Source organism: Takifugu rubripes, chromosome 1 (genome assembly GCF_901000725.2).
Source record: "Takifugu rubripes chromosome 1, fTakRub1.2, whole genome shotgun sequence".
NCBI lineage: Eukaryota > Metazoa > Chordata > Actinopteri > Tetraodontiformes > Tetraodontidae > Takifugu > Takifugu rubripes.
The window spans coordinates 14,943,933-14,970,188 of record NC_042285.1 but is presented as its reverse complement, the minus strand read 5'-3'; the positions used below and the strand labels follow the sequence as shown (position 1 = coordinate 14,970,188).

General features: G+C 42.3%; 1 protein-coding gene across 3 annotated transcripts; it reads left to right on the top strand.

Annotated features, from left to right (window-relative positions):
- The first annotated feature begins 689 nt into the window (after nucleotides 1-689).
- Nucleotides 690-26,181, top strand: znf385b (zinc finger protein 385B). Of its 3 annotated transcripts, none has more exons than XM_029849781.1 (11): nucleotides 690-903; nucleotides 10,990-11,163; nucleotides 11,364-11,507; nucleotides 11,935-12,042; nucleotides 20,837-20,967; nucleotides 21,068-21,178; nucleotides 21,442-21,607; nucleotides 21,745-22,065; nucleotides 22,273-22,457; nucleotides 23,046-23,141; nucleotides 23,371-26,181. In XM_029849781.1, the coding sequence occupies exons 1-11, from the start codon at nucleotides 720-722 to the stop codon at nucleotides 23,638-23,640; spliced, it is 1,890 nt and encodes a 629-aa protein (XP_029705641.1). In that variant the 5' UTR covers nucleotides 690-719; the 3' UTR covers nucleotides 23,641-26,181. The 3 variants fall into 3 exon arrangements, with proteins under 3 accessions (XP_029705641.1, XP_029705635.1, XP_029705646.1); XM_029849775.1 differs by having other exon boundaries at nucleotides 11,932-12,042; XM_029849786.1 differs by having other exon boundaries at nucleotides 768-903; nucleotides 11,036-11,163; nucleotides 11,932-12,042.
- Nucleotides 26,182-26,256: the final 75 nt, after the last annotated feature.

The window sequence follows — 26,256 nt, the reverse complement described above, 5'->3', positions numbered from 1 at the left end:
TTCTAGTTCTTCTGTTAAATGTGTGGATGTGTGTTTAGCATATTTGCATTTATTATGTTTTTGAAACAGGTGAGGTATCAATACCTTGGTTTTTTTTAAAAGAATTATAGTCTCAATTTGCCCATTAAAATAAGGAAGATTTAAAAAAACTATCCTACTTGTAAAAAACTGACTCTTAGAGAGTCAGAATTCCTTGGTTTGTTTTTCATGCATCTGCTATGTTGAGCTTCATCAATTATTTGTATGAACCTTTAAAATTTGGCATTTTTACCCACAATAATGCTGCCAGGTTTTGCTTTACAAATCCAATTGTTGGTCACAAATGGCCATTTTCTCCCAACCAGTCTGACATTACTGAGTGAAAGGTGTCATTGAAATGTCCACATCCAAATAATCACCTCCGGTTAAAGACTGCAGCACAGACAGTAAATCCAGGGAAAAGGCAGACGGGGAAAAAACGGTAAACACTGCTGCCACTATTTACAGTTTAGAAATAGCCGGTGGCTGCATCTATCTGTTTTTGGTAAACAAGACCGAGAAGCAAGTCAGTCATGACCTCTCTCTCTCTCTCTCTCTCTCTCTCTCTCTCTCTCTCTCTCTCTCTCTCTCTCTCTCTCTCTCTCGCTCGCTCTCGCTCTCTCTCTGGCGCATGCGCAGTCCCACCTCTACGCTCGGTGCGGTGCGGCGCAGCTCTCCGGAGTTGTCCCTCTACCTGCTGGATGTCTGAATGGAGCGCAGATCGATACTTGATCAATCAAACTTCATTCGGAGGACAGACGCGGTTATTTTTCCATTATCGGCGGCTCGCGGTGTTTGTGAGCGGAGTTGAGCGCTCGGAACCTGCAGGACTCCACTATCTTCACCTACCCATCACCTCCCGCTGCTGCTGCTCCTCCTCCTCCGGTAAGTCACCTTCCCTCTCCCGTGTTGTCACCTTTGTCTGGTTCACTTTCCCACTCCTCACCTTCCACGGACGCCTGTGAATTTGGCCGTGGAGAGGCGCTAAAATCCACCGAACGGTGCAGAATTTGAAGCAGAAACGCACCGTAGTCGACGCCAGCCCGTCGCGGATGTTCCTCCAGATCACTTTCAACTTGTTTCCCCCAGTCACAGGCAATAAATGTCACTTTTGTGAGTAGATCCGATCAAACAGCAGATACTTTATTACTAACTGCAGGTAAATGCGAATATTGACGCCTCTAGATTGTTGTTAGACAAACATAATGTCACGTATTCAAATTAAAATTTGGTGGAAATTACAATCTGTGATTTATTGTGCATCATTAACTTTAATATATAAGCGCTTGTTCCCGATTCATTTGGCTTCGTTTTCTTCTATTCTTTTAATTTACTTAAGTGTTTTTGTGATTTTGCTGACTCTCAATTTTCCGTGTCCTTAAACACAACACGAACGCTGCCATTCTGTGGTGCATTTAGGTGAGCTGCATATTGCTCGTGATTTGAATTATGTTGGTTTTATTGATTAAACCTGAAAAACATTAGACTGAAACTGAAGTGGCTGAGAATCCCTTCAGTTGTTTTGGGTCACAGTGGATAAATGGACTGGTTATAGTGGAGCAGCAAGAGTACAAAGACTGGTTATAGCAGGTTTACAGGTGTGAGAGATGTCAACACATCGAAGTAACAGTCATACAGAAGCATGTCCAGTTAGAGAGGGAACATTTGTGGTGCTACAGGACTGAAAAAGGCTTGTAAAAGCTCGGCACTTTCATGGGTTACAGTAATTTAGTATAGCCTGTGAATTGAAAGACGCAAAAGTTTGCTTACAAAAGTGAAAAATCATCTGTAGATGCTGTGATGCTCCTTTCAGGAGGAGGAGGCTGATTCACTGTCTGCTCACCTGTTCAGTTTCACCAGTTGTCTGTAGTGATCCTCTTCATTTTCACCTCGGTAAAAATGTGTGTGTGCGTGTGTGTGCGTGTGCGTGTGTGTGCGTGCAGAGAGAGAGATCCTTTACTGTAGCACCCTCTGCAGTTTAGACATAAGCAGAGCAGAAAACTTAATTGCTATCTGTCTATCTATCTATCTATCTATCTATCTATCTATCTATCTATCTATCTATCTATCTATCTATCTATCTATCTATCTATCTATGTCTGTCTGTCTGTCTGTCTGTCTGTCTGTCTGTCTGTCTATCTATCTATCTATCTATCTATCTATCTATCTATCTATCTATCTATCTATCTATCTATCTATCTATCTATCTATCTATCTATCTATCTATCTATCTATCTATCTATCTATCTATCTATCTATCTATCTATCTATCTATCTATCTATCTATCTCTGTCTGTCTGTCTGTCTGTCTAATTGATTCTTGATTTCCTAATGTGCAGACCAGAGATTTGCTAACCTTAAAAAGTTTTATTAATTATATTATTATTAATTATAACACAGCATCAGCAAAATATTGCTAACAGACCCGGAGGTTTAGTCCATTCATGCATTTCAAGGTTTGTTATTATTTTGTTCCTGTTACTTATATAATTGTGCATTCAGTATGGTAAAATATAAATAAACCTATTTGTGATAAACAGTTTTGTGGGAACTGTCAAGCTGGGAGACTGAGCAGTCTTAAAGACAACATGTACACTGGTGTCATCCTCATTATTGATTCACACGTTCAACATTATTGATTCAACTACGTTCAAACCACAACATATGTTGGCTTTACGTAAACAGTTAGCTACCAGTCAGCGTGATCCCACTTCCTGCCTCGTAGATCCAGTGATTTACAGGCTCATTTCCTTCCATTTCTAAATGGGTGGCAACACCTGAGACCTGAGTGGAGCCTTAATTCTTCACTTGTACAGCATTTCCCTGATATGGGAGGCACTTCTGCCATCCAGACATCCACATTTAAACCCCCAAAACACACACGCATGCACGCACGCACGCACACACACACACACACACACACACACACACAAAATGAATTTAATATGAAACACACTACTCTCAGAGGTGTGTTTGGTATTAAATGCATTTTGTGTTTCTGTGCATGTGCACACCTGTACAATAATAGCAGCTCTTTTAGAATGCTTGCATATGTCTGTGCTGCCGTCTGTTCTCATTGTTCTCATTCTGTCTGTTGTGATTTATGGGCCTATGTGCAGGTCTGGTTACAGGTGTGCGCATGTGCACACTCACGTGTGTTCATTAGTCAGCATCTGTGCCTGTCTTGTCTGTGGAACTTTTAATTATTTTTTCCTGTCGTGTAAAAGAGAGGAAAGATCTTAATAAAAACTAGTTACTGTATGTCATCATGTGTATGCGTGTGTATGCATGTGTATGCGTGGGTGCGAGGATATATAGGACAGCAGTTGTGAAGTGTTCTTCTACTCGTATCTCTGTCTCTGAGGTATTAACACAAATACATACAGGCAGACGCGGGTTGTCAAGGTCACATTGACACATATACGCTCAATGTTTTCCTCATGGCTGTCAGGTGCCTGCAGGAGTCATCTCAATGTAATGTCAGTTGTCCTTTATATTCCAGGGCTGCAACTAATGCCTATTTTAATGGTGAACATATTCATCCTAATTAAGTTAACCAGCTAATTGGATGATAAATCACATAGTTACTTAGTGGTCTGACTGCAAGTAAACATGCTAAACATGCTGCTTTGGGTACCACTAAACTAGTGCACGATCACCAAGGCTCATCAAGGATTTGCTCATCAAAGAAGTGCTATTATTATTATTTCCACTAATGAATCATTAGAAGACACTGAAATCAATTATTTCTATGGTCATGAGCCAACACCATCTGGAAATATTGCAAAATTTCCAATAAAGCTGCAAACCTTAAGAGTGCCCGTCTGTGGGTGTCTGTGGGCGTCTGTGGGCGTCTGTGGCCATCGCCGCCCCCTCACGGTCACACCCACACCTGTATTTTTGTTTCGTGTAAAAACCAGGTTAAGGTTTGTCTCGTCTTTCCTCCTCCATCAGTTAAGTGCAGCAGGTGCTAAATGTTTGATGAGTCAGGATGTTAAGAAGGAAATGATGTCATAGCTTTCTTCTCCTCTTTCGTATGAGGTCAGTGTTTTCCGACAGCGGCGCTGAGGCATCGCCCTCATCTGTTAAAACTGTGTCAGCTGTTCATAGATCTGCTGTCAATCGGAATAAATAGGAATATTTATCCCCCTATTCAAAACATCATATAATCCACACTCTGACTCCAATATCTGCGTACTTATTTACATCATATTATTACAATGGTGTGTGCCTTCCAGCGGGTAGGATGTCCACATGGCTTCTCAGTTACCATGGATACTCATGGGTCACTAAACTAAAAACAATCTCTTCATACATTGATATTGTAAATATATCGATTTAACAAGGGTAACAGGGGTACCATGCAGAAACAACTGACAACCACACCATCCATACATCTATTTTCTTTTAACTGTCACATAACAAGTGGCGCTGGAGTCTGTCCCAGAAGTCATTGGGAAAGAAACATGGATACACCTGGGCGGCCAGTTCATTACTGGAAACACTATTTCATTCCCACACTCACACCCAGGATCGATGTAGGGTCTTAAATCAAGCTGATGTACATGTTTTTATTCTTTGGGGCCCGGAGCATTCAGACATCACAAAGAAAGGCCCCAAGACTGGAACTGAACTAGAAATTACTCAATATGAGGTCAGTGTGATACCCACCACATTCCGTACATGCAGGAGTAATTCTCTCCGTGCAGTGTGTGTGTGTGTGTATGTGTGTGTGTGTGTGTGTGAGATACTAGAGGGAGAGAGGTACATGCCTATACCCACCATAGCAACAGCGTGTTCATAGTCAAACCTCTTAACATGACACCTGACTCAGTTTGATCTGTTATGTGGAATCTTTCATTTACAGTAACTGTTTATCTGAAGCTCCCCATCTCTCACTTACACACACACACACACACACACACACACACACACACAGCCACATAGAGTTTACAGCTGTTCAGTGTTTTCCAAATTTTGCCCACAGTCAGATGGCCATCAGTAGCCATTCTGAAAATTACGTGTTAGTATTACACTACAGATTAGAGTAACTGAGCTATAACACACGTGCATACATGGACATACACTTACTTATCTGTGGTTTATAATCCCACTCCCACGATTCCCTTCTGGGTCACCCAATCATGTTCTTCCAAATCCTGCATAGCCAGCTGGCCAACCTACATACTGTGTGTGTGTGTCTGTGTGTCTGTGCGTGCGTGCATGCGTATGTGTGTGTCTGTGTGTGCTTGTGTGTTTATGTGTATGTGAGTATTTGTGCATGCACATGTGTGTCTAAGTTAATCCCTTACGGTTTGTGATAAAGGAACATCTGCTTTATTTCTGATTCTAAAGCTTCCCGTGTTGACAGGAAACAAATTTGTGCATGACATTTTTATTTTTAATTGCATTTTTTCCCCTCCATATTTGAATTGATACACGCTAATTACTGAGGTGCTTGTTGCATTCTTCCAGTATTTTTACCTTGTCTTTTGTAGCTTTGCACTAGCACATGTTCTTAACTAGAAACAGCTCAGCAGTACAAAAACAAGGTGTCATCAAAAGAGCAGCTGTTGGAATTTTAAAAGATTTAAAGTTACACACCTTAACACCCTACACACCTTAACACACCCTACTAACCTTAACACCCTACTAACCTTAACACCCTACTAACCTTAACACCCTACTAACCTTAAACAGGGTATCGCTCCATACCCTCTTTAAGGCCACAAGTTTTTTTCAAAAATTTCTCAGGAGTCTCACATTTGGGAAAAAAGAAATGAGGCCACATAAACCAGTTGCATCAGCCCCCTTTGTCATTGACATCAGTGGCAGTTATCAGTAGCTTCATTAGCTAAATGGAAGTGCTTCATGTTTCACCTTGAACAGCAGAGTAAGTGTCAGGTCCTGATGGAACAGAGCAGCTATTTTAAGACAGAAGTCACGCTGTTCTGATGTGAAGGTTGGACAACACAACCTTGCTTACTGTGCTCTGCGTGTGTGCGTGTGTGTATTGGCGTACATGTGCGTAATGTCTACACGCAAGAAATAATCGTTAGAAATATTATAGAATTACAGTAATGGTTATGATCCTTTTTGCTCTTGAGACCCTGTTAGGCTCTATCCCAAAAAGGGTGCTGTGCATGGTTGGTCCCCAGTAACAGGTCAGTTCTGGATCAAACAGACCTCTTGTTGTAAGAAAATGCTTTAATATGAAAAAGATTAGTGAACAGACTGTTGCAAATATGCCCCCGACTTTGATAGCTCCCCGATTGTGTCAGACTGTTCATGGGCCAGCGCACCAGACTCATTAGTATCAGTAGTATCAGTCGTAATGCCTCATTAACTCAGATAACATGTTATTACTTGAATAATCATTGAAGGTGTTGGCTCCTGAAAACACGTTTCATGTCGTCAGTTCCTAAATGAAAATCTTCCAGTGTGCAGAGAAAAGGTCACAGACCCAGCTGAAGACCTACAGACCTGCATGTGTGTGTGGAACAATGCAACATCCCTGCCTGCCACTTTCATTTTAAATAAAACTACACCTCTACCCAGTCTGCACCTTCACAGAGAGAAAAGATAATTAGCTAAAAGGAAAGCGCGTAAAGTGTTCACAGGCTCATTGGGTTTCAGCCTCCTGCAGGTTTTCAGTTTTTCGCTGAATGTGGTAAATGGTGGTAAATTAAACCTTAGCCTGACTTTGAAACTAGTGAGCTTCATATATGAAATGTTGTCAGCTAATTCTTCCTTCTGACAACCTTTATAACCCTGTAGGTTCTGATATGAGGTCTGAATTGTTGCAATGTAGGTTTTGAGGGTAGAACTGACTTGGTTTAATGAGCTTTATGCTTGTGAAGCCTGCTGGAGGTCACAAACCGCCGGGGAGAAACTGGTGGATGTCATCCAAAGAAAGCGTGGATGAAGATGGGGTTTGACTACTGGACACCATGTGACCTGGATTTATTGGTTTGTGAAAGGATTTCTGTCTGACAACACCATTAATGGCCACTTTTACTAAAAATATCTTAATAAGCCAACAAAGTTAACTGTTGGGCATTTTTTTGTCCAATGGTTTCATTTTTTTCTTCTGATTAAGGAGGTTTTAGAGTCCTCCGAGGGTGAATATGAAGCTATGTCTCAGTGTGTTTCTGCATGGCTGCTGCTGCAGGTCACTCCTCTGTGTGTCTTTGACCACTGCCATTACCAACTTCTGTCCTCGGGGTGAGAGACACCCACTCCAAGACCTCCTTTTCTGTCTTTTCACATCTCCATTAGTTTCTTTGTCCTGCTATCCCCCCAGGTTACTTATGTGTGTGTGTGTGTGTGTGTGTGTGTGTGGGGGGGGGGGGGTGTTTCTGCTGACATTTCTAGCAGGAAAAAAGGACTTACATTAGTGCCCTCCATATCTCCTCCTCTTTATCTTTCTCTCCTCCAGGAATCAGAGATTTTGGCCAATCAGATCCCCTCATTTATCCACTTCCTGACATAAAATCAATGGGCAGGCAACAGAAAAAATAGTACGCTAGTAGTGGAAAAAACAAAAATGAGTATATCCAGACATGTGCAGTATCAGAACTGGGTCAGTTGATGTTGACTCTTAAGCTTGAATTGTAATGTTATACAATTATATTGGTGATGATGGGCTTGCTTAACATATAGTTAATTGGCAGGACTTTAATGCGTACTGATGAGTACTAGAATTTAGATAAATGACCTGGTACCTGTAATACACCATTTAAATCAAGGGTCAGTTCAAGTACCAAGAGTTACCAAGTACCAAGTGTAAGAGAGCTGGAAAATGCAGCAGGTTTTGCTCAATATGGAGTTCATGTTCAATCGGTGACCTCTCAACAACAATTCATACGTTACGTTTTCCACTGTCCATACATACACATAGTGTGCTCACTCTGAGCTACACTCAGTAGACTGAAAAATAGTTCTTTGAGGAAGCCTTATGTAACTCTTCTGTCACTTCAGACTGTTTAACCTCACAGATAAAAGCGGTTAGCGTGATCGTTTTTGTCAGCGCTGTCACCTAGAGCAGCGTAGTATGTGCTGAGGCTTTGATGAGCCCTGAAAGCTCAGTTATCTGCCCCTCCACTGTGTTGGCTAAATGCCTGGTGTTAGTGAAGGGACTGTTTTTTGTAATCCGACTGGTGACAGGGATGGAACAGGATCGGTATTGCTGCAGAGATACCTGTTGTAGCCTGCTCCTGTCTCTGTCCCTGGACAGGTTGGTCCAACAGACACCTGCTTCACTGCTGGGGCTCAGCTCTCTCTCTTACTCTGCAGCTCCAACATCGTGCAGTCCGGCTGTTGTCGAACTCCTCTTGTAGTGAAGGAGGGTAACGGGCATAAGGCGTCAGAGGCAAAATGTGTGGATATAATATTTAACCTTTGAGTTAACGATTAGACCTTCGTAGTTAATGATTATGCAGACAAAACGTACTAGCCATTGTCACTGTTTGAGCACCTGCTATATGTATACGTGTCACCACTTGAATGTATGCTTTGAGATGGAAAGTAGTTAGATGGAAGTTATTAGAGGGTTAATGGAAAGTATGGGAGTAGCCAAGGCATGGTCTGTTGAGTTTGTTTAAAAAAAACCATGTAAGGTACACCTGACTTCTGATAAGTAGGGAAAAAGGTACTTAACGGTGGAAAATGAGTAAAAATAGCTAACCAGAAGGAGGAGCCCGGGGCGGGGTAGCCCCTGGCTCCAAATAGTATAAAAGAAGGACAATTCTTGTCAGTATTCAGACTTAGCCCGGGCTACTTCTCATGCATGGTGAATTGTGGATCGACAATAAACCATCGTTTGGATCGTGAACCAGCTGACCCTGACTCATCATTCGACTTTGTTGTGTTATCCCCGCACTTCAATTCATTGGCACTGGCATAGGTATATTGACTTAATGAAAACATAGGTTTGAGTGTTTTAGCGTAGGGGAAAATCCACTACACTCTTTCGGTTGCAAATTAAGTCGATTGCTCTGTCACATGGATTATTAGATGCAGGTGTAATGTCTTTATGTGGACCTGTGCCAATTTCAGTCCTGCTGTGCCTTCTTTCGTACTTTCAATACATTTTTGCATCACCTCCGGGGCTCTGCGGTTCGTTTGCTAATCCGCCCGTATCCACAAGGACCTCAGAATGAGTTTCTAAAAACTCATAATTCCCTGAGCGTAAATAGCGACTGAAGCAGCAGAATCTGGTGCTGTTTAGTCATCAAAAAGGGGTTTAGACCATTATCGAAGATCACAGGCTTGAAAACAGTTGTGAGCAGAACCGTCCAGCAGCATTTAACTGTTATCAGTAGGGAAAAAAGAGCAGAGAGGCTGAAACTCCACTTTGTTGATCGGTCCTGAAGATGAAAGCATTTACTTCAGATAGCTTTTCACTTATGCCAGGAATCACTTTGCTGGTCTCCTCTGTGTGTGTGTGTGTGTGTGTGTGTGTGTGTGTGTGTGTGTGTGTGTGTGTGTGTTTGTCAGGAAGAGAAAAACTAATCCAAGCTGACTAAAAACTCAGTAATCAGAGAGGCCAGCTGTGGATTTTAATCGGACACACACACACACACACACACGCACACACACGCACACACACACACACACACACACACACACAAACATGCACAGGGGTTATTTCACACTTTCATTCTGAGTCCTCCGTAGCTTGCATTTTCTTTCTCTTTGCGTTACCACCTGCATTTACATGCATGCCTCTGAACGTGTGTCTTTACTAACCCGTGTGTGTGTGTGTGTGTGTGTCTGTAACCTGTTTATGTGCTGTTGAGTGTAAATGTATTGTAATTCCCAGCTCAAAGAGCAGATATATTTAATCCTTCCTCGCTAAAGCTGATGTCAGCACCAACTCACTCTATGTGAGTGCATGTTTCTGTGCGTTTTATAGCTAATTGTTCACAGCAGTCGGCTTACTGGCTGCAACAGAACATCATCTTAAATTCATGCAGCTCGTGGAGTGAGAAAAGGAGGGAGAGCACGACGAGGCGAACAAGGAAATGAGAAAGTGTTTAAGTGAAGCGTGTGACCTTCCTATTTGTGCAGTGCACTTTTATCCAATGTAGAATGGTGTAAAGGTCACCAGAATAACGGCTCTCAATAGTCCCACTTTTGGACCAACTCTTCAGAGATATAGCACAGTTGCGGTTTGCGTGGCGTCCCAGCGACCCTCCTCGCTAATGCTGTCAAGACGTTCTGCTTGGTGCAAACCTTTCGGGCAGTAATAGCTTTTGCACAATAAAGTGAAGACTAAGTATGCTGTATGTGGGTCATGGCAGTAAAACTAAATAAATCTGAGCCGGCCCAATAGGCCCGTGTACATTTGTGTCTATGTTCTGTCTGCACTCTTGTGATTTGGCACAGCTGACAGGCGAACAGATGGACATAGTCATGGACTGACCTAAGCGCACACACATATGCATGTGCACTCAAGAACACACACACGCACACTCTTACTCACTACTTCATCATTGCCCCTATGAGCGATTGTTCTGCAGACATCCGGTGTCATCGGTGCTGCACCCCTGTCTGACCATCTTGCTCTTCTTCTGTCCGACTCTGTGACTCTCTGCCTTGTGTCATCAGCGTTCAGCATTCAGTGTCATCTTTTTACCGTTTCTCCGTGTGAGTCCTGAAGAGCAGTAGTCTGGGGGAAATCAGGCTGAAACAGGCAAGAACTGTGTTCTGAGTGAAGGGGAGCAGCTGCTTCGCCAAGATTGCACATTCCGACCCAGTCAGAGCCTCAGACACACACACAAACACACACACCCAAGCTCACATCGTTTTATCTTTACATCTGCAGTGATTTGTGTAATAAGTTGTTGGTGTTTGGTTCCGTCCACACACGGCAGAGACGTCTGTTCTGTGTCATGATTGATCTGTGTTCCAGTTTTGAACACTGCTTATACTTTTCTGTTTTTATTTCTATTTCTCCGTGTATTTTAGGGACGTTTGAAAACACCGATGGTAATAACGTGTACTTCCCCCCCAGGGATGACGGCTGCTTGCACCGCTCTCGAATAATGGAGGGTGGGCAGGTGTTTGAATTTGGAGGGATGTGCCGAGGGCTGATGGACAGGTCAGCCTTCAGTCTCTCTGCCCAGCAGATGCAGTCCACAGGTGACCGACAGATTCCTTTAAATATGCTCCTCTTAAATTCTAACAAACTTTAATTATCTTCATGTTACGTCATCATCCTTTGTGGTTCACTGGCATTTGTTATGCATAAGAAAAGAAGCTTCCTTTGTTGCTTAGAATATCATTGTGGATGAAAGCGTGTGTGAGCAAAGGTCTGACTCCCCCCTGTTGGCTGGTCTCAGGTCAGACTGTGGCCTACGCCCTGTGTGAAGTGTGTAACCTGCAGCTCACCTCTGACGCTCAGGCCCAGCTGCACTACAATGGCAAGTCTCACCTCCGGAGGTTGAGGCAGCTGCAAGCTGGTGAGACAGGTCCACAGGCACCAGGTACATTAGACTCACTCCCAAAGCTGCTTTATAATGGTAGAATAAAGACTAAAAATGAAAGATAACCAACAGAGGAAGTGTTTTTTGAAGAATGAGTTTGAATCTGCTGATTATCATCGGTTATACTGGAGGTAAACTTTGTTTTTACAGGAACATAAGCCTCTTATATGACTGTGGTCCACAGTAAAGATGCAGATGTCTTCAGTCTGATGGCTGCTGTTGTATTTTGGGAGCTTGGATTTATTTCTTATTTACATCTATAAGAACCAAATCTGATCTGAGCCTGGAGTTTTACCTACAATTCATGTCAAACTAAATCCAGGCTCTATCTTAAATCTGTAGATGAAGTAGCTGTGCTGCCCTTACATTAGTGTCCTTGCAGTCCTTTATTGTCTAATTGGTGTTGTTATGCTTTTGCTTTCAGCAGGGTCTCACTCTCTTCTCCAGGAAACACGACACAGCTCACAGAATGCAACGCTAACCCCAGCACCAGGCCACCATCCCTGCTTCAGCACTACATCCAGTTTAACAACAGGTAGGATCAGGTTAAATTCTGCTTCCACTGTTCTGAGCCATCTGTGATCCCCGAAATATTTTGTTACTGCCTCAATCTTCTTTTGACATGTTTTGACATGGTTGATAGATTGCACGATCGGAAATAATTATCACTTTACTCCTTCATACATCCAAATATGACAGAAAATATGCGGGGCGTTTATTTATTTAAGTGCGAACATTTTGAATTGATTAGAATGGATTTGGGTTTGGTTCATCAGCTGCTGCTCCCCAGTGGAAGAGGTCAGAGTTTGTGCAGAGTGCGTCGGATGGATCTCAGATTAACCCCTATCAAGATAAACTGACCCTGCATTAACTCTGCCTTGCTGTGGCTTAGCTCCGTCCTCCACCTGCCAGTGAATGTGAGCTAACATTTTTAGCCAGGCTATCATTTAGCACAGACCTTGACCACTCCTGGACAGTAATTTCAATATGTCCTTTCATAGCACTGTTATTTAAACAGATATATTTATTTTAAAACACAAAGGTTGTTCTCCCCATCAGAAAACACTTACACAGTAGTTCTTACCTAAGTATCTGTTTTTCTTCCTTTTACGTAACTTGTTTTTTCGCTCTTATGGGACTAATTGCAAATATTTATATCACATTTGAAAAAAAGCAAATTATTGCCTTGATCAGACTATAACAGAAGTGCATGTAAACGTGTTAGTCTGACTATATATCAGAATTCTCTTTATCCGACTAAGACACCTAGATAATGTGTTTGGAAGCTGGTTTTCTCAATTTTTTTATGCACCTTAATCAGAGTTTAAAAAATTAATAAAAGATTGATGATGATAAATGATTAAACCTGCCAGACTGGGAACATCCATAGGGACTGTCCAGGGTGTCATTTCAGCCTGGGCTTGAGCTAATATGGAATTATCCAGAATTAATGAATGATTAAATGAATGGATGGATGGATGGATGGATGGATGGATGGATGGATGGATGGATGGATGGTGGATGGATGGGTGGGTGGATGGATGGATGGATGGATGGATGGATGGATGGATGGATGGATGGATGATGGATGGATGGATGGATGGATGGATGGATGGATGATGGATGGATGGATGGATGGATGGATGGATGGATGGATGGATGGATGGATGGATGGTGGATGGATGGGTGGGTGGATGGATGGATGGATGGATGGATGGATGGATGGATGGATGGATGGATGGATGGATGGATGGATGGATGGATGATGGATGGATGGGTGGGTGGGTGGATGGATGGATGGATGGTGGATGGATGGATGGATGGATGGATGGATGGATGGATGGATGGATGGATGGATGGATGGATGATGCCATTCAGTGTCACTCACTCATCTAAACTTCTGTTTATTTGCAGTAGCTGTTTCTTACAGCTCAAGGCCGTGACAGTGTTGTGGAAAAGCTCCTTAAATATTTAGATGTAGACAGCGTGGATGCAAACGTGTTGGGGATAAGCATTCCGAAATGAATTTGTTCATTATGTTGTTTTACTTAAAATGTATTTGTATAATACATTTGTAAATGTATTGCTTAAATGTAACGTATATTAGCATGTTTGCCAGGAGACCTTCAGAACCCTCACAAGGTACCCTTGAGCAAGGTACCGAACCCCCACATGCTCACACAAGGCCCTGCAATGGGCTGGCAACTCTTTCAGGGGTGCATCCTGCCTTTGCCCATATGCAGCTGGGATAGACTCCAGCAGCCTCCCCATGACCCTGAAAGGGATAAAGCAGTCCAAAAAAAAGTATATATATATGTGTATATGTGTGTGTGTGTGTGTGTGTGTTTGTGTAGCATTTTATACTTAAATTATTTGTAAAATGTAGTTTGTTTTCAATTTCACAATCATTTTTCAATATTGTGGCTATCTGATTTACACAGATTTTATGGTTTGGAGGTTCTGTGCTATGTAAAAGAAGTAAAGTGGCACAGACTGTTTTGGAATATTGAACAGGAATATGACATTTAACCTTTAGCACAATATTAAATATCTTATATTACTACATGTCCCTGAAGCTGATCCAATAGTTTTGACACACACCTAAATAACACTCCCTAACAATGACAGAGGGAGTCTGAGTAAGAGATACATGTGTGTGTGTTCATTTTCATGTTAAAATTAAAACTTAGGATAAGTGAAAGCTTTTGTTTACACTGTCTAGAAAAATAAAATCAAAGTTAATGAAGATGAGCCACAAACCAATGGTAGCAGGCGTGTGTGTGTGTGTGTGTGTGTGTGAGTGTGCTCGCGCGCGTTACAGAGAGAGGGAATAGCGCCTCCTAGTGGCCACTAACTGCTACTGATGAGAAAACTGAATATACGGTATGTTGATCGGAATAAATCTACTTATTTAAATAGTTCCGTTAGTTCCGAAAAAACTATTTTACTCTATAATAAAAACATATTTTCCTTTGCTTATTTTATAAAGTCCTGTTTTTATGTTTTTATTAATGTTCGGTTATTCTAAATGTTTGTTTTTGTGTTGCTTGTCAAGTATATGAGAACATCCTTTTCAATACACGTAACAGGATTTACTGTATTTCCATAGTACGTACTCAAAAATGGTGTATCCAGGCTTCAATAACAGTGACCGAAGACTAAATCTCTATCTGCTGGTTACATGCACAAAAACCTCTCCCGCTCTTACTCAGACTGGGCAAGTACTTATCTCTCTCTCTCTCTCTCTCTCGCTCTTTCTCTCTGTCTATTTTGTGAAGCTTACCCAACCATGAAACCCTCTTTGGCCTGAACTCGGCTCCACTATGCCAAGCACTGTGTGTGTGTGTGTGTGTGTGTGTGTGTGTGTGTGTGTGTGTGTGTGTGTGTGTGTGTGTGTGTGTGTGTGTGTGTGTGTGTGTGTTACAATGGCCTGTCTATCATTAGTCAGCTCTAATGACATCCCACAAAATCCAAACACTTGTGTCAGGGGGTTGAGTCGATTCTTTGCTGTCTAAGCTAGAGGGGAATTTTCTTACTGTTGTTTAATGCTGGATGGATTTGGTGAGATTACAGATTAAAGAGTAAAAAAAAGAAGAAAAAAAGCAGGACATGTTTGTAAGGGTTCTACTCTCTTACTCATCAGAGGTTGTTAGGGACCATTAGGGAGCAGCACACACACACACACCCTCTCAGAAAATCACCATAAATTGTATTCCCATGATCCACTCTCAGATGAGGAGATGAATTCACATGATGCTAATAGCGTGTGCAGCAACAAAGCTTGTCTCCTCTTCTCTGTCCTGCTCTCCACAGTTTTCAGAATGAAGCAAAGAGTGCTGAGTTATTGTGCACATGTGTGTATTTTGTGAGCTGACTTACTGTAATTAGCTGTCTGGGGCTAATAAAAGGTCAACTTGTCATCTTGCTTATATCCTCGCATATTCTCTGAGCTGAGAGAAGTGTTATTAATAGATTTAGCTCTGCTCTGTAAAGATGGAGATGGAGAAATTGAGCATGTGTTGCTTGTGCATTCAGTAGTATATGAATAGCATCAGGTGATAGATGCACTCAATCCTATGGTGTACAGTGGGGACAGTACTGTTCATAGGAGGAATTCAGCCCTTGATGTGGACTGTCTTTCACCCTGAGACACTGAGCCAGGTGACTACTCAGTCGGTGATGCTAGAATCCAGAGCCAACCAATATTTTAAGCTCTACTTTTTTTAATGAAAAAGTCCCTCTTTCATTGTAGTATAGATTATGGAGGCAGAAATGTAACCCACTAGTGCAACCCCGTCTGCTTTCAGCTGTTAGCAAGTGTGGATTGCCTCACTCTTAACAGAGCATAGACTGTGAGTTTGTATGTCACGAGGAAAACGAGGTGTCCAAATACATCCCATCATTGGCAAATATCATGGTGGTTTCCTGAAACTGAGCTTTTTTAGCATCTGTTACTGTCTGAAAACGCAACTCACCTCTCCACTTCATGTACTACAAAGTTTCCTGCAACGCGCTCAGTAAAGCTTGTATGATGTGCAGCGTATTACGTAATGCTGAGAATCTGACAATAGCCCGGCAGAACCACCCAGGGAATTGCTGAAGGCTTTCCTGAACAAGGCTCCCCACCTGAGTCTCACCCAGAGGCAGAACCAATAGAAATATCAGGAAAAAGAGAGATACAGTATCTGACCCAAGACTCCAGAATCTCAGCAGGCTCTTATAAAGGCCCCCGACACTAAAAAGCTAAAGTCTAGATTCCTACAGAGATTTTGTCAGAGAGGAGAGACGTCCTTGAGTGCTCTTTCTGTGTGTGTGTGTGTTTTAATAAAAGTGTGGCGCTGAGGAACGTTGGATTGGGCCCACAGCTAAGGCGTCACCAGTTCCCCAGGGCCTCCCTGAGTGTGACAGGTTGTGCAGATGGTTCAGAAGCAGCAGGATAAGAGAGGGAAGATCAATAGCACGTGCATGCGGTCAGTATGGAGTGGACAGCAGGGTGCTGGTAATCCTGGACCAGCTCTAGGATCAGGTGGCTCTGGTTTCAGTGATGAGTGGAGCTCTGTGGCAAAGCAGAGTGCAAACAGTGGGAGTTTCAGAAGCCACTCCAAATGTTTGGGCAAGTGGAAAAAAGGGTTGTGCATTTTCAGCCACAAGAGACCCAAAATAGTAAGAGTGAGATGCTGGAAATGGAATAAAAAAAACAGGTAGGATAAAGGGAGCTAAAGGGAGCAGGAGCAATTAAACCAGCATCCAGTTAACAGTTGTAGGGTTGGTGATAGCTCAGTTGGCATGGCGACCATATGCTACTAAATGATTGTCATCAGTAGCAGAATTCTCCAAAGAATGCATTAGTAGAGAAAGGCCATGTCAGAGAGCGTTAGCTGGGATGTTGGCTTTGGTAGGAGGATGAATACAAGTCTGACTCTTCAGGAGACAACGATGGTACAACTCATTTCATCTCTGTCCTCATCTTTTCTCTCCGTGAACACATTTCTGAGTCAGGGATTTCAAATTCTCCATAGCTGTTGACTGGGGCCTGAGCTGTCGGTGGATCTGTGACTGGTGCTTGGCCGTTCTCACGTCAGCCGCTAGTCTGGCTTTCAAGCTGAGTGAGAATCTGGTTGTAGTTCTGGCAGGAATTGCAGGTGACAGGCGGATGCAGTGTACTTACAGTGTCAGCGTGATTCTCAATGGACCTGGGACGTGTCTGTCCTTAAGCTGATTGGATTGTTGTTCATCATGAGAATGAAGAGTGAACGGACCTAATGGGTTACATGAACCAAGAGCCTCTATTTATTTATTTGTCATTGTTAATGGACAATAATTGGACTTGTGAACACATAGAGAATGGTTTTTGTTTTGTTTTGGTCTTACTCTCTTACTCACTGTCACAGGGACAGACATCAGGACAGGGACAGAAAGAGGAACAATCACTGGGACAGGGACAGACACGGGGACAGACAAAGGGACAGGGACAGACACGGGGACAGACAAAGGGACAGGGGCGCTGGGGTAAAGGATTTCCTGTGAGATGGACGACTGTCATCACATCACATTTCAATATCGTCACCTCAGTGACTCAACATCCATCCATCTTGGTGTTGGTGTGTCGGTCATCTGCCTCCAAACACACACACACACACAGACACACACACATGCGCCTCTCCCTCTGCGCTCACACCAGCAGAGAGCGGTGGTGGAGATCCTCTCATGTGTGTTTGGGCTTTTCTCTGTATTACTTGTTATATGAGTGGAGCCGATGATGGAGGGGAGGAGGAGGAGGAGTTGAGACCGTCTCCCCGTCAACTATGTGGAGTAGTTTTCTGGGTCGAGGTAAGAAATCCTTCCATTTCCAGCTCTGTATTTAGCCTTTAGTCCGTGTCTTTGGCTGTACCATGTGCCTGGTTACGTGCACGCTGTCTGTGTTTGTCATCAGTGTTTCAGTAACCTGAATAATGGAGTTCATGAACTGATTCTGAACCTTGAGCGGAGCTCTCTGCTGCAACAGGGTTAGTCTGGACCAGATGACTGGCTGGTTATCACAGCAGCTCATCTGCTGACACAAACTGTACAGTCAGTTAAATCGAGAATCTTGCTGAGTACAGATAATAAATCGTTATTTGTATATTGGTTCATCATCTGGAATTTGCTTTAGTTGGCTTATCATTAAATTAAACATGTGTGAATATTTTTAGGTGCCGCATCATCGCGCCTTGAACCGCGTTTAGTCCTTTTTGCTGTTTCTGTGTGCAAAAATGTGCCGAACTGTTGTCCCCCCTCTTGGAATTCCTCTAACTGCATTTTCGGGATGTATCCTCGGGGCAGAGAGTTTGTTAAAGAAAAACTAATAAGGCTGAAATAAAGGCTGTGATTGGATGGCTGGCTACTATCCATCCATCCATTGGTCCGTCTGTCTGACATTCAAGTCATTATTGAGAGCATGACTATGATAATTATCCACGTAGTGCTACTCATCCACACACACACCCACACACACACACACACATGCAGATGTTTTCTCTTGTATTGTCTTATGCATCTGTTTCTCGGCCCAGCTCTGATGTGTGTTTATTTTGTGTTTCTGTGGGTGTTTGTGCTATGGCCATGCCAGGCCCTGGTTACATAAATTATCCTTTCAATGAGGCATTTTCCCACTTGATTTTCCATGTATTTAAATGTTTGTTCATGTTTTTATTTGGTACATTACAATAACACAATGATGAGTACCATCATCATTTTGACATTTCTAACACAATGAGTGATTCATAAAGCCTGATCCATTCAGTCTCACAGGGGTCCAATAACACCTTTGTACAATCTTATATTGTGTATATAAAAAAGTTTTCCGGCATATTCATATGCCACCTTATCTGAATTATAATTTCTAGAGAGGTTTTTATATATCCTTGTTTAACTTATATAGTGTAGGTCAAGTTTTCCCCTCTCAAAGGAGAGATGCTACAGTCTTGGGTCAGGTAAGCCCAAGCCTCCCTTGTCTCTGGGTAAACATAACTTAATTAACTTGATCCTGGTCCTTTTCCCTGCCCAGAGAGCCACTGTGTTGTATTTATTAAAAATGAAGGGGGGCACTGTAACTGGCACCATCATAAGAGGTTAGTTAATCTGTGGTGAAACCACCATTTTGATTACATTCCCTCATCCCCGCAATGTGAACCTTATTTTATTCCACTTTTGTCATTTTTTAGAATTCAAATTAGATCCAAATGTGTTTAGATGTGTGATAAATGCTGGACTGGTGTGAATCAGATGATTACATGGAGTTGCCATTGGAGCTGCTGTCTGCTTTTGCATTTTTGAGTCTTGTGCGTGTGTTATTTGGGATAAGGAAGGATCTAAAATTGACCTACTTAGACACACTCACACAAGGTTGTTATGCTAATGTGTGTGTTTCTGTGAATAATACTAATGCAGTGTGAAGTCTAGTGCTGCTGTCAGCGAAACCACACACATTCTACAGCGTTTCACTTTAGTAGTCTGGCTCTCTAAGGATCAGGAATGTAGAAGATGCCTGTGAAGGTAGTACAAGGTCTCCTCCCAGTTGGATCACTGCCTTGTTAATATCCTTCTATTTTCTGAACTCCATCTCTTCTTCCCTCCGTGCTGCACTGATTTTAGCTGCAGCATTTCTGCGCTTGCACTCAGGATAGATCATGGTCCTATTCCCAAGAAAACGAGGCTCTTAAAGGCCCCAACTGAATCACATGATTATGTTTAATGATATTTACATTACATGTACTGAACGGTAAATGTGGCTCCTGTTCTTGACATAAAGATCTGAGGAAACAATACAAAGTAAAATTTTGTCAATTGTCAGCCAAACCTATTATTGACTTGAGAAGCGCTGGATAAATGCAGTCTGCATATGTTACACATCGACAAAAGCACTCACACATCACAGCCCGATAACTGCTCAGATACATAATCCACTTTGAATCATTGCATTTCTCTCATGCATTCCTTAGCCAACATATGCAGACAGCTATAATACCATTTAAAGAATGTAGATATGGAATGTAATGTATATATAAATATGTATAGCACATGTAAGCCAAAATCTCTAATAAATGATGTCACAATATTGCTCAATAGGAAAGACATTACTAGTGGTGAATAAATACTATGGTAATGGTGACAAGTTTTGAATAAAACTGGTATTGTTGGTTTACGGTGTCCATGTGACAGCTCATGCAGGTGGACAGTATTTATTGCACCTTCCTGGGATGGAAACATACTGCAAGATAGAAGGGTTCTGCTGTGTGTGTGTGTGTGTGTGTGTGTGTGTGTGTGTGTGTGTGTGTTTATGGTGACCATAAACCAATGACCCAAGTCTAAGTCTGTACATTTTCCTATTAGTGTCACTTTTTTTTACCTGGACCCTGAATTGGACAAAACTTTCAACAGGATGAGGTGAACATTTTGTTCACTTTCTCTTCATGTCACATATATTTACAGAGTTTAAGATAAGGATTTCCAAGAGTGGAACTTTTGGAGTAGGATTCTAATCCGGATTACAGACCTGATTTCATCTCTCTCAGTAGCACAAAGACAGTTTATCTCTGAAGTGTCTCTAAGCGTCTGGAATAAAGATTCTGAGGAAGGCAGAATTTAATATTAGTTGCTTTATCTAATGGGAGATGGGATATGGAGAACAAAGACAGCTTCTAGAATCTTAAATGTTCATAGGCATATGGATTTAAATTTACATCTTTACACAAAGCCAGTGCTTTTTTTTGGTTCAGTTAAAGCAGGGTCAGTTGAGTAAATTATTTAAAATTTCAGAGGATCACATGTTTTCCTTCTCTCTCTTGTAGGAAGTGGGTGCAGCTCAGCGGGCAGACCTTTGCCAGCTCTCAACACCAGCACTTCAGTAACAATGAAGCAGTTTCTGTCATTTCCGATTGAGGCGATGTCCCCCGTCGGACTTTTCTCAAACTTCAACATGGTACGACTGTGTGTGTGTGTGTGTTCACAGTGTTTTTAGGTGCCACTATACAGTCACTCTTACCTAAAGACCTATGCCATGACCTGTGAACCTCCTGCAGATGGACCCGGTGCAGAAAGCCGTCATCAACCACACATTTGGTGTCACTTTGCTACCGACTAGAAAGCAGATCATCTCATGTAGCGTCTGCCAGCTGAGATTCAACTCTGATGTGAGTGACTTTGTGTTTCATTGATGAGAGGGGATGTGGAGTTTTACAAAACTTGCCCCTCATCTTTGACTCAAATCACTGTGGTTTCTGTGGGTTCAGTAGTGAAATGTTCTACCTGTTGAACTGTTCTGGTTGTTAAAATCCTAACGTGCACAAATACCCCCGTGGTTTGTTGTGATTGACAGGAGCGTTGGAAAGTGAGTTGTCTGTACTCAGGAGCTGCCGTAGATAAATTAGCTGTTTCTTTTTTAATCCTCTGTCAGTCTCAGGCAGAAGCTCATTACAAAGGCAGTCGTCATGCCAAGAAGCTCAAGTCTCAAGAGAACAAGACCAAGGCCAAACTGTCAGTCACAGGAGAGTCCTGTGGGAGCAGCTCCAGTGCTGCTGTGCCCCCTGTCTCAGTCATTGACAACAGCTGTCAGCACACAGGTATTTTTTATCCGTTCAAACTGGCTGCTGCCAGTGTTTTTCAAGGGCCACCTCAATTTTTTATATAATACCTCAGGCATCTTTAATTTATTCCTCTCTTCTCTGCTTCGTACCCTCTGTCCTCTCGCTCTCTCCAGAACTCTCATGCAGTCTCGCCGATTCCTCTTCTCATCTCAAGACTTTAGCCCCCCACCTCTACTCCCCTTCCCCCCTGTCTAGCAGAGCAGGCAGTGAACCTCCTCCCTCTAGTCCCCCCTCTGCTCTCCCTGCCCCAGCGCCTGTCACATCCTCCCTGTCCCCTCCTCCTCCTCCTCCTCCTCCTCCTTCTTCACATGTCTCCTCCCAGGATGCAACTCTCCCCGTGGAGTCAGAGGAGGAGAAGGCAAAGAAGCTGCTGTATTGCTCTCTCTGTAAAGTTGCTGTCAACTCTCTGTCACAGTTGGAGGCTCACAATGCAGGTAAAGAGGTATTATTTAGGGTGTATTTAATCTCTATTCCCTCCTGACAACAGCAGAGGCCTAAAAAAGAAAAATATACTGTAAAACTACTCTGCAGGTTACATTTGCTAATCATCCTTTCTTTGTTTTATTTGCTAAGCTGTGGTTGAAAAGTGTCAGAGAAATAATTCTGCCTCTTTAAAATAATGATATCTGCCCTCTGTACAGGTTCAAAGCACAAGACTATGCTGGAAGCCCGAAGCGGTGCCGGGCCGATCAAGGCTTACCCTCGACCTGGAGCCAAGCTGAAGAACGGCAGCACCTCCAGTATCAAGGGTTCTGGCCTACAGAACAAAACCTTCCACTGCCAAATCTGCAATGTCCATGTCAACTCTGAGATCCAGCTTAAACAGGTAGAAACACTAGCAGCTACATTTCTACGCTGCTCACTCTCTAATTACAAATTTAACAATCTATCATCAACAATCAATCATGAAATAAATAGTATATTGTTGCTCAGCCCAAACACATCTACCATGTAGACTTATAAGAATCTGACTAAAAAAGCTGTGGCATGACTTATGTGCAACATGAACATGTCTGGCTGCTGATTGACCCAACTTTCTTCTCTTACATGATGATGAGATTGAATTCAGAATTCTGTTGAGCTACAGTATATTCCAGCCACAATATTCCACAATAGTGACAAGAATCTGCGATTTATGGTGTGATAGAGAGGTCGAACACAGCATTTGGACTGACTAAAGGATGGTTTACAGTATCTTAGCTAACCTCTTTAGCAGGGCATCAGTTCACATGTATCTATTTTGGCCCCAAGCTGTTACTCCATGAATGTGTAGTATCTGGTACCACTAAGGCTAATACAGGCGTCATGTACACATGTACACATGTACACACATGTTGTAGTAATACTTGTAGTAATAACATGGCTAATTTCTCCCAAAAAGGGAACTGTGGGATGATTTGTGTTGTCATTGCAGCACATCTCCAGCAGGAGGCACAAGGACAGAGTAGCAGGAAAACCCAGCAAACCTAAATACAGCCCGTACAACAAACAGCAGCGCAGCTCGGTCACGGTAAATAACTCCAGCAAAGTCTCCTCAAATGTTAACTCAGCAAGATGGGCTCAGTGGGCTCAGTCCTCACTCAGACTTCTTAATCATCCTCGATCAACAGCTTTTCCAAATGTCCCCTTATATTTGCAGTCATCATGCAGGAAGCATCAAATGAATAATTCTGATGTTATTCAATTGTTCTGTTATTTGCTCCACCCTGTTTTCACTGTTCCTCTCCTTGTCTCCTCAGAAGGAGTTGGTGAAGCCCCCCCTCACCCCCTCCTTCATCTCCACGCCTTTCACTCCAGCACCATCCTCTCTGACCCCCACCATCTCAGTCCATTCCTCATCTCTCTCTTCCTCCACCCCCCTCCTCAGTAACCCCTCACCTCTCACCGCTGCCATGCCTCACCATCCACGCCCGGCGGCCCCCTCCACCCTCTTCGCAGCCTCCTTCCTGCGTCCCGCTCCTGGGCCAATCAGAACTAACCAGGGATCGATTCTCTTCGCGCCGTACTAATGACAACATTCTAGAGGGGACAGCTATACCACCAGGACTGCACCCCGTTTATCCTGACTGATGCATCCCGTCTCCACCACGTGTTGACTTGTTCTCCATCTCTGGTGTTCGTATTGAGAGTGACATGGATTTGTTGCTTTAAACAGACCTGAAGCCGATCAGAGCCGAGGCTGAAATCTTCACTAAGATCCTGAAGAACAGGAGAAAAACGTTTACTCCAGTGGAGATGCTTCAGGCCTCGTTTGTGACAACGGAAACAGGGTGTAACATTGTTAAAAAAAAATAGATATATGCATTTTCACGCGTCCTTTCACCCATGTGTAGATCTCAAGGCACAACTGTTTGGTTTTTCCATCCACATCATTTCACAACCAAATCCATCCTTACCTCAAAAAACTTGAGCTACAGTTCATCAAAAAATAGGACAGCAGAATTCACCAAACTCATTAAAGGTCCAGAGTGCCAAATTTGTCAGGATGTAGCATAAAGAAACTCAGCATTTAAAGATTGTTATATGATATGTTAAAAAAATCAGCTTTCATGAATATCTGGAGAGTTTTTTACTTCAGTAGAGGTAACAAAAGTAAACGCTGACATAATGGCCACCTTTAACATGGAGAAGTCATGCTAACAATCTCTCTGTCCTCCTCTGGGGTTCTACTCGAGGTGAGCTCCCATTCTCTCCCAGTATGAGCGGATCCTCCAGCATAGCCAAACCTTTTATCAGTCAGGGGAAGTTTTAACGAAAGAAAAAGCAAATCATCCTTTTCCTCTGACTAACTAAAGTTAACTTAAAGGTTAAACAACTTGTCAACAGTGTTGTGTGTTAACAAGTTGTTTATTTTGCAACTGTAAGCTGAGGCTTCTAAAAACATTAAATTAATAAAATCGAAACAGATTTAACATTTATAAGAAAAAAACTTCCCCACAGACGACTGTAATAAACACACCTGTCTCTAGAGGGCACCATCTTAACTTTTAATTCTTGATCTAATGTTCTGTAGTGAAGAAAATCACTGTGATCATTTTAGATTGAAACCTAATCTTGGATGAGGACCGATGATGTAAAGACATTATTTAATTGCCTTTGTTGATGAGCTAATGAGCCACATTGAACTAAATAGCATCAGATTAAAATGATGTATTACTTCCAAAAATATAAGTAAATTTTACTCAGTGTACAGTCGAGGTAACAAAATATTGCCCAATTATGTAAAAGAAAATTTACAAGATGTGTTTAAGGTTTTACTGTGAAAGATTTGGTGACGTCAATATCATGGAACATTAGTATTAGATGTCGAAGTTTGTTTATTTCTTTTGTGCGTGTGTGACAGGTTATAGCTGATAACGTTAACAATTACTAATACTGTAGTTTTATTTAGATTGCTTTGTCCAATCCAAGCTCCTGTAAAAACACTGCATAAAAAGACCATCACATCTTTGGAGGGGATTTACATCAATATAAAGATTGACACTAAAAAAGGGTCCCTGCATATAAGTTTATTGATTATCTTACACACTGGACCTTTAAGTGAGTCTACAGGGTATATTTTTAAAGTGTACATGTCTTCAAATGCTTAGAAATTTGAAATTGAATGTACAGAATGGAGTTTCTGAGAAATCAGTGTCTTCCTGTCTATGGTAAATGTTTCTTGTTACTCAACATTTCCCCTGAAGATTTTGGGACTCTGGGTCAGAAAGCCACAGTGTATCAGGTGTGGCTGACCTCACTGCAACTGTAAAAAAAGAGATGGAGGCAGTCTTCATTTGAAAAGGGATTGTTAAAACCGCACGGAAGACAAAAGCGCGCGCTTGGATCACATGAAGGACCACAGCCTGAAGACCTTATGATAATGATACAGGGACAAATACTCAACAGTGGCTTTAAATGCTATTTTCAGTGGTTTTAAAGGTCGTCCTGCTTCCTCCTGAATAACTTGAATCCAGAGTCTTCCAATAACAGACAACCAGGCCTGAGGAGAGCACATGTGTGTGTTTATCTATGCAGTGTTTGAGCACATCAATGCACAACTGTAATAATGTCATGAAAGTGATGCTGGTGTCAGTGTTAAACCTCTGTTTGATGATGTCATTGTGATGCAATAAGGTGCAGCTCAGCTGTTGCCGCTGCTCTTCTGGTAGCTTTCTTCTCAACAACGCTGGGGGGGTCAGAGAGTGTTGTTACAGGGACTCAGTGGCAATCCTGAACTGCTTTGCTTCTAGTCCATTAGGAAACATTTAATGGAACAGTTGCTGTCTGAGATTAAAGTCCAGATTGAATCAATCTAATTCAAGATGCTGATTAAATAAAAAAAAATCCATGGTTTAGATTTCAGAACAGCAGTGTTTAAGCTTCATGTGAACAGGTGATGGTTGCATTTATTTATTAATGTGCTCTATCCGCTGCGCTTGTTTTTTAAAAAGATGTGGGAAATATGCAAATACAAACTTATAAGGTGGAACATTTTCAATGTTTTCCTCTCCAAAATTCATTTGTGGAATTTATGTATTTTCATTAAAAAATGATTGAATTGTCATTAACGTGGTGTTTCTGTGTTTTCACTTTTTATCCTTGAGGAGAAAAACACCCCAAGGCAATGTTGCCACTACCGTGGG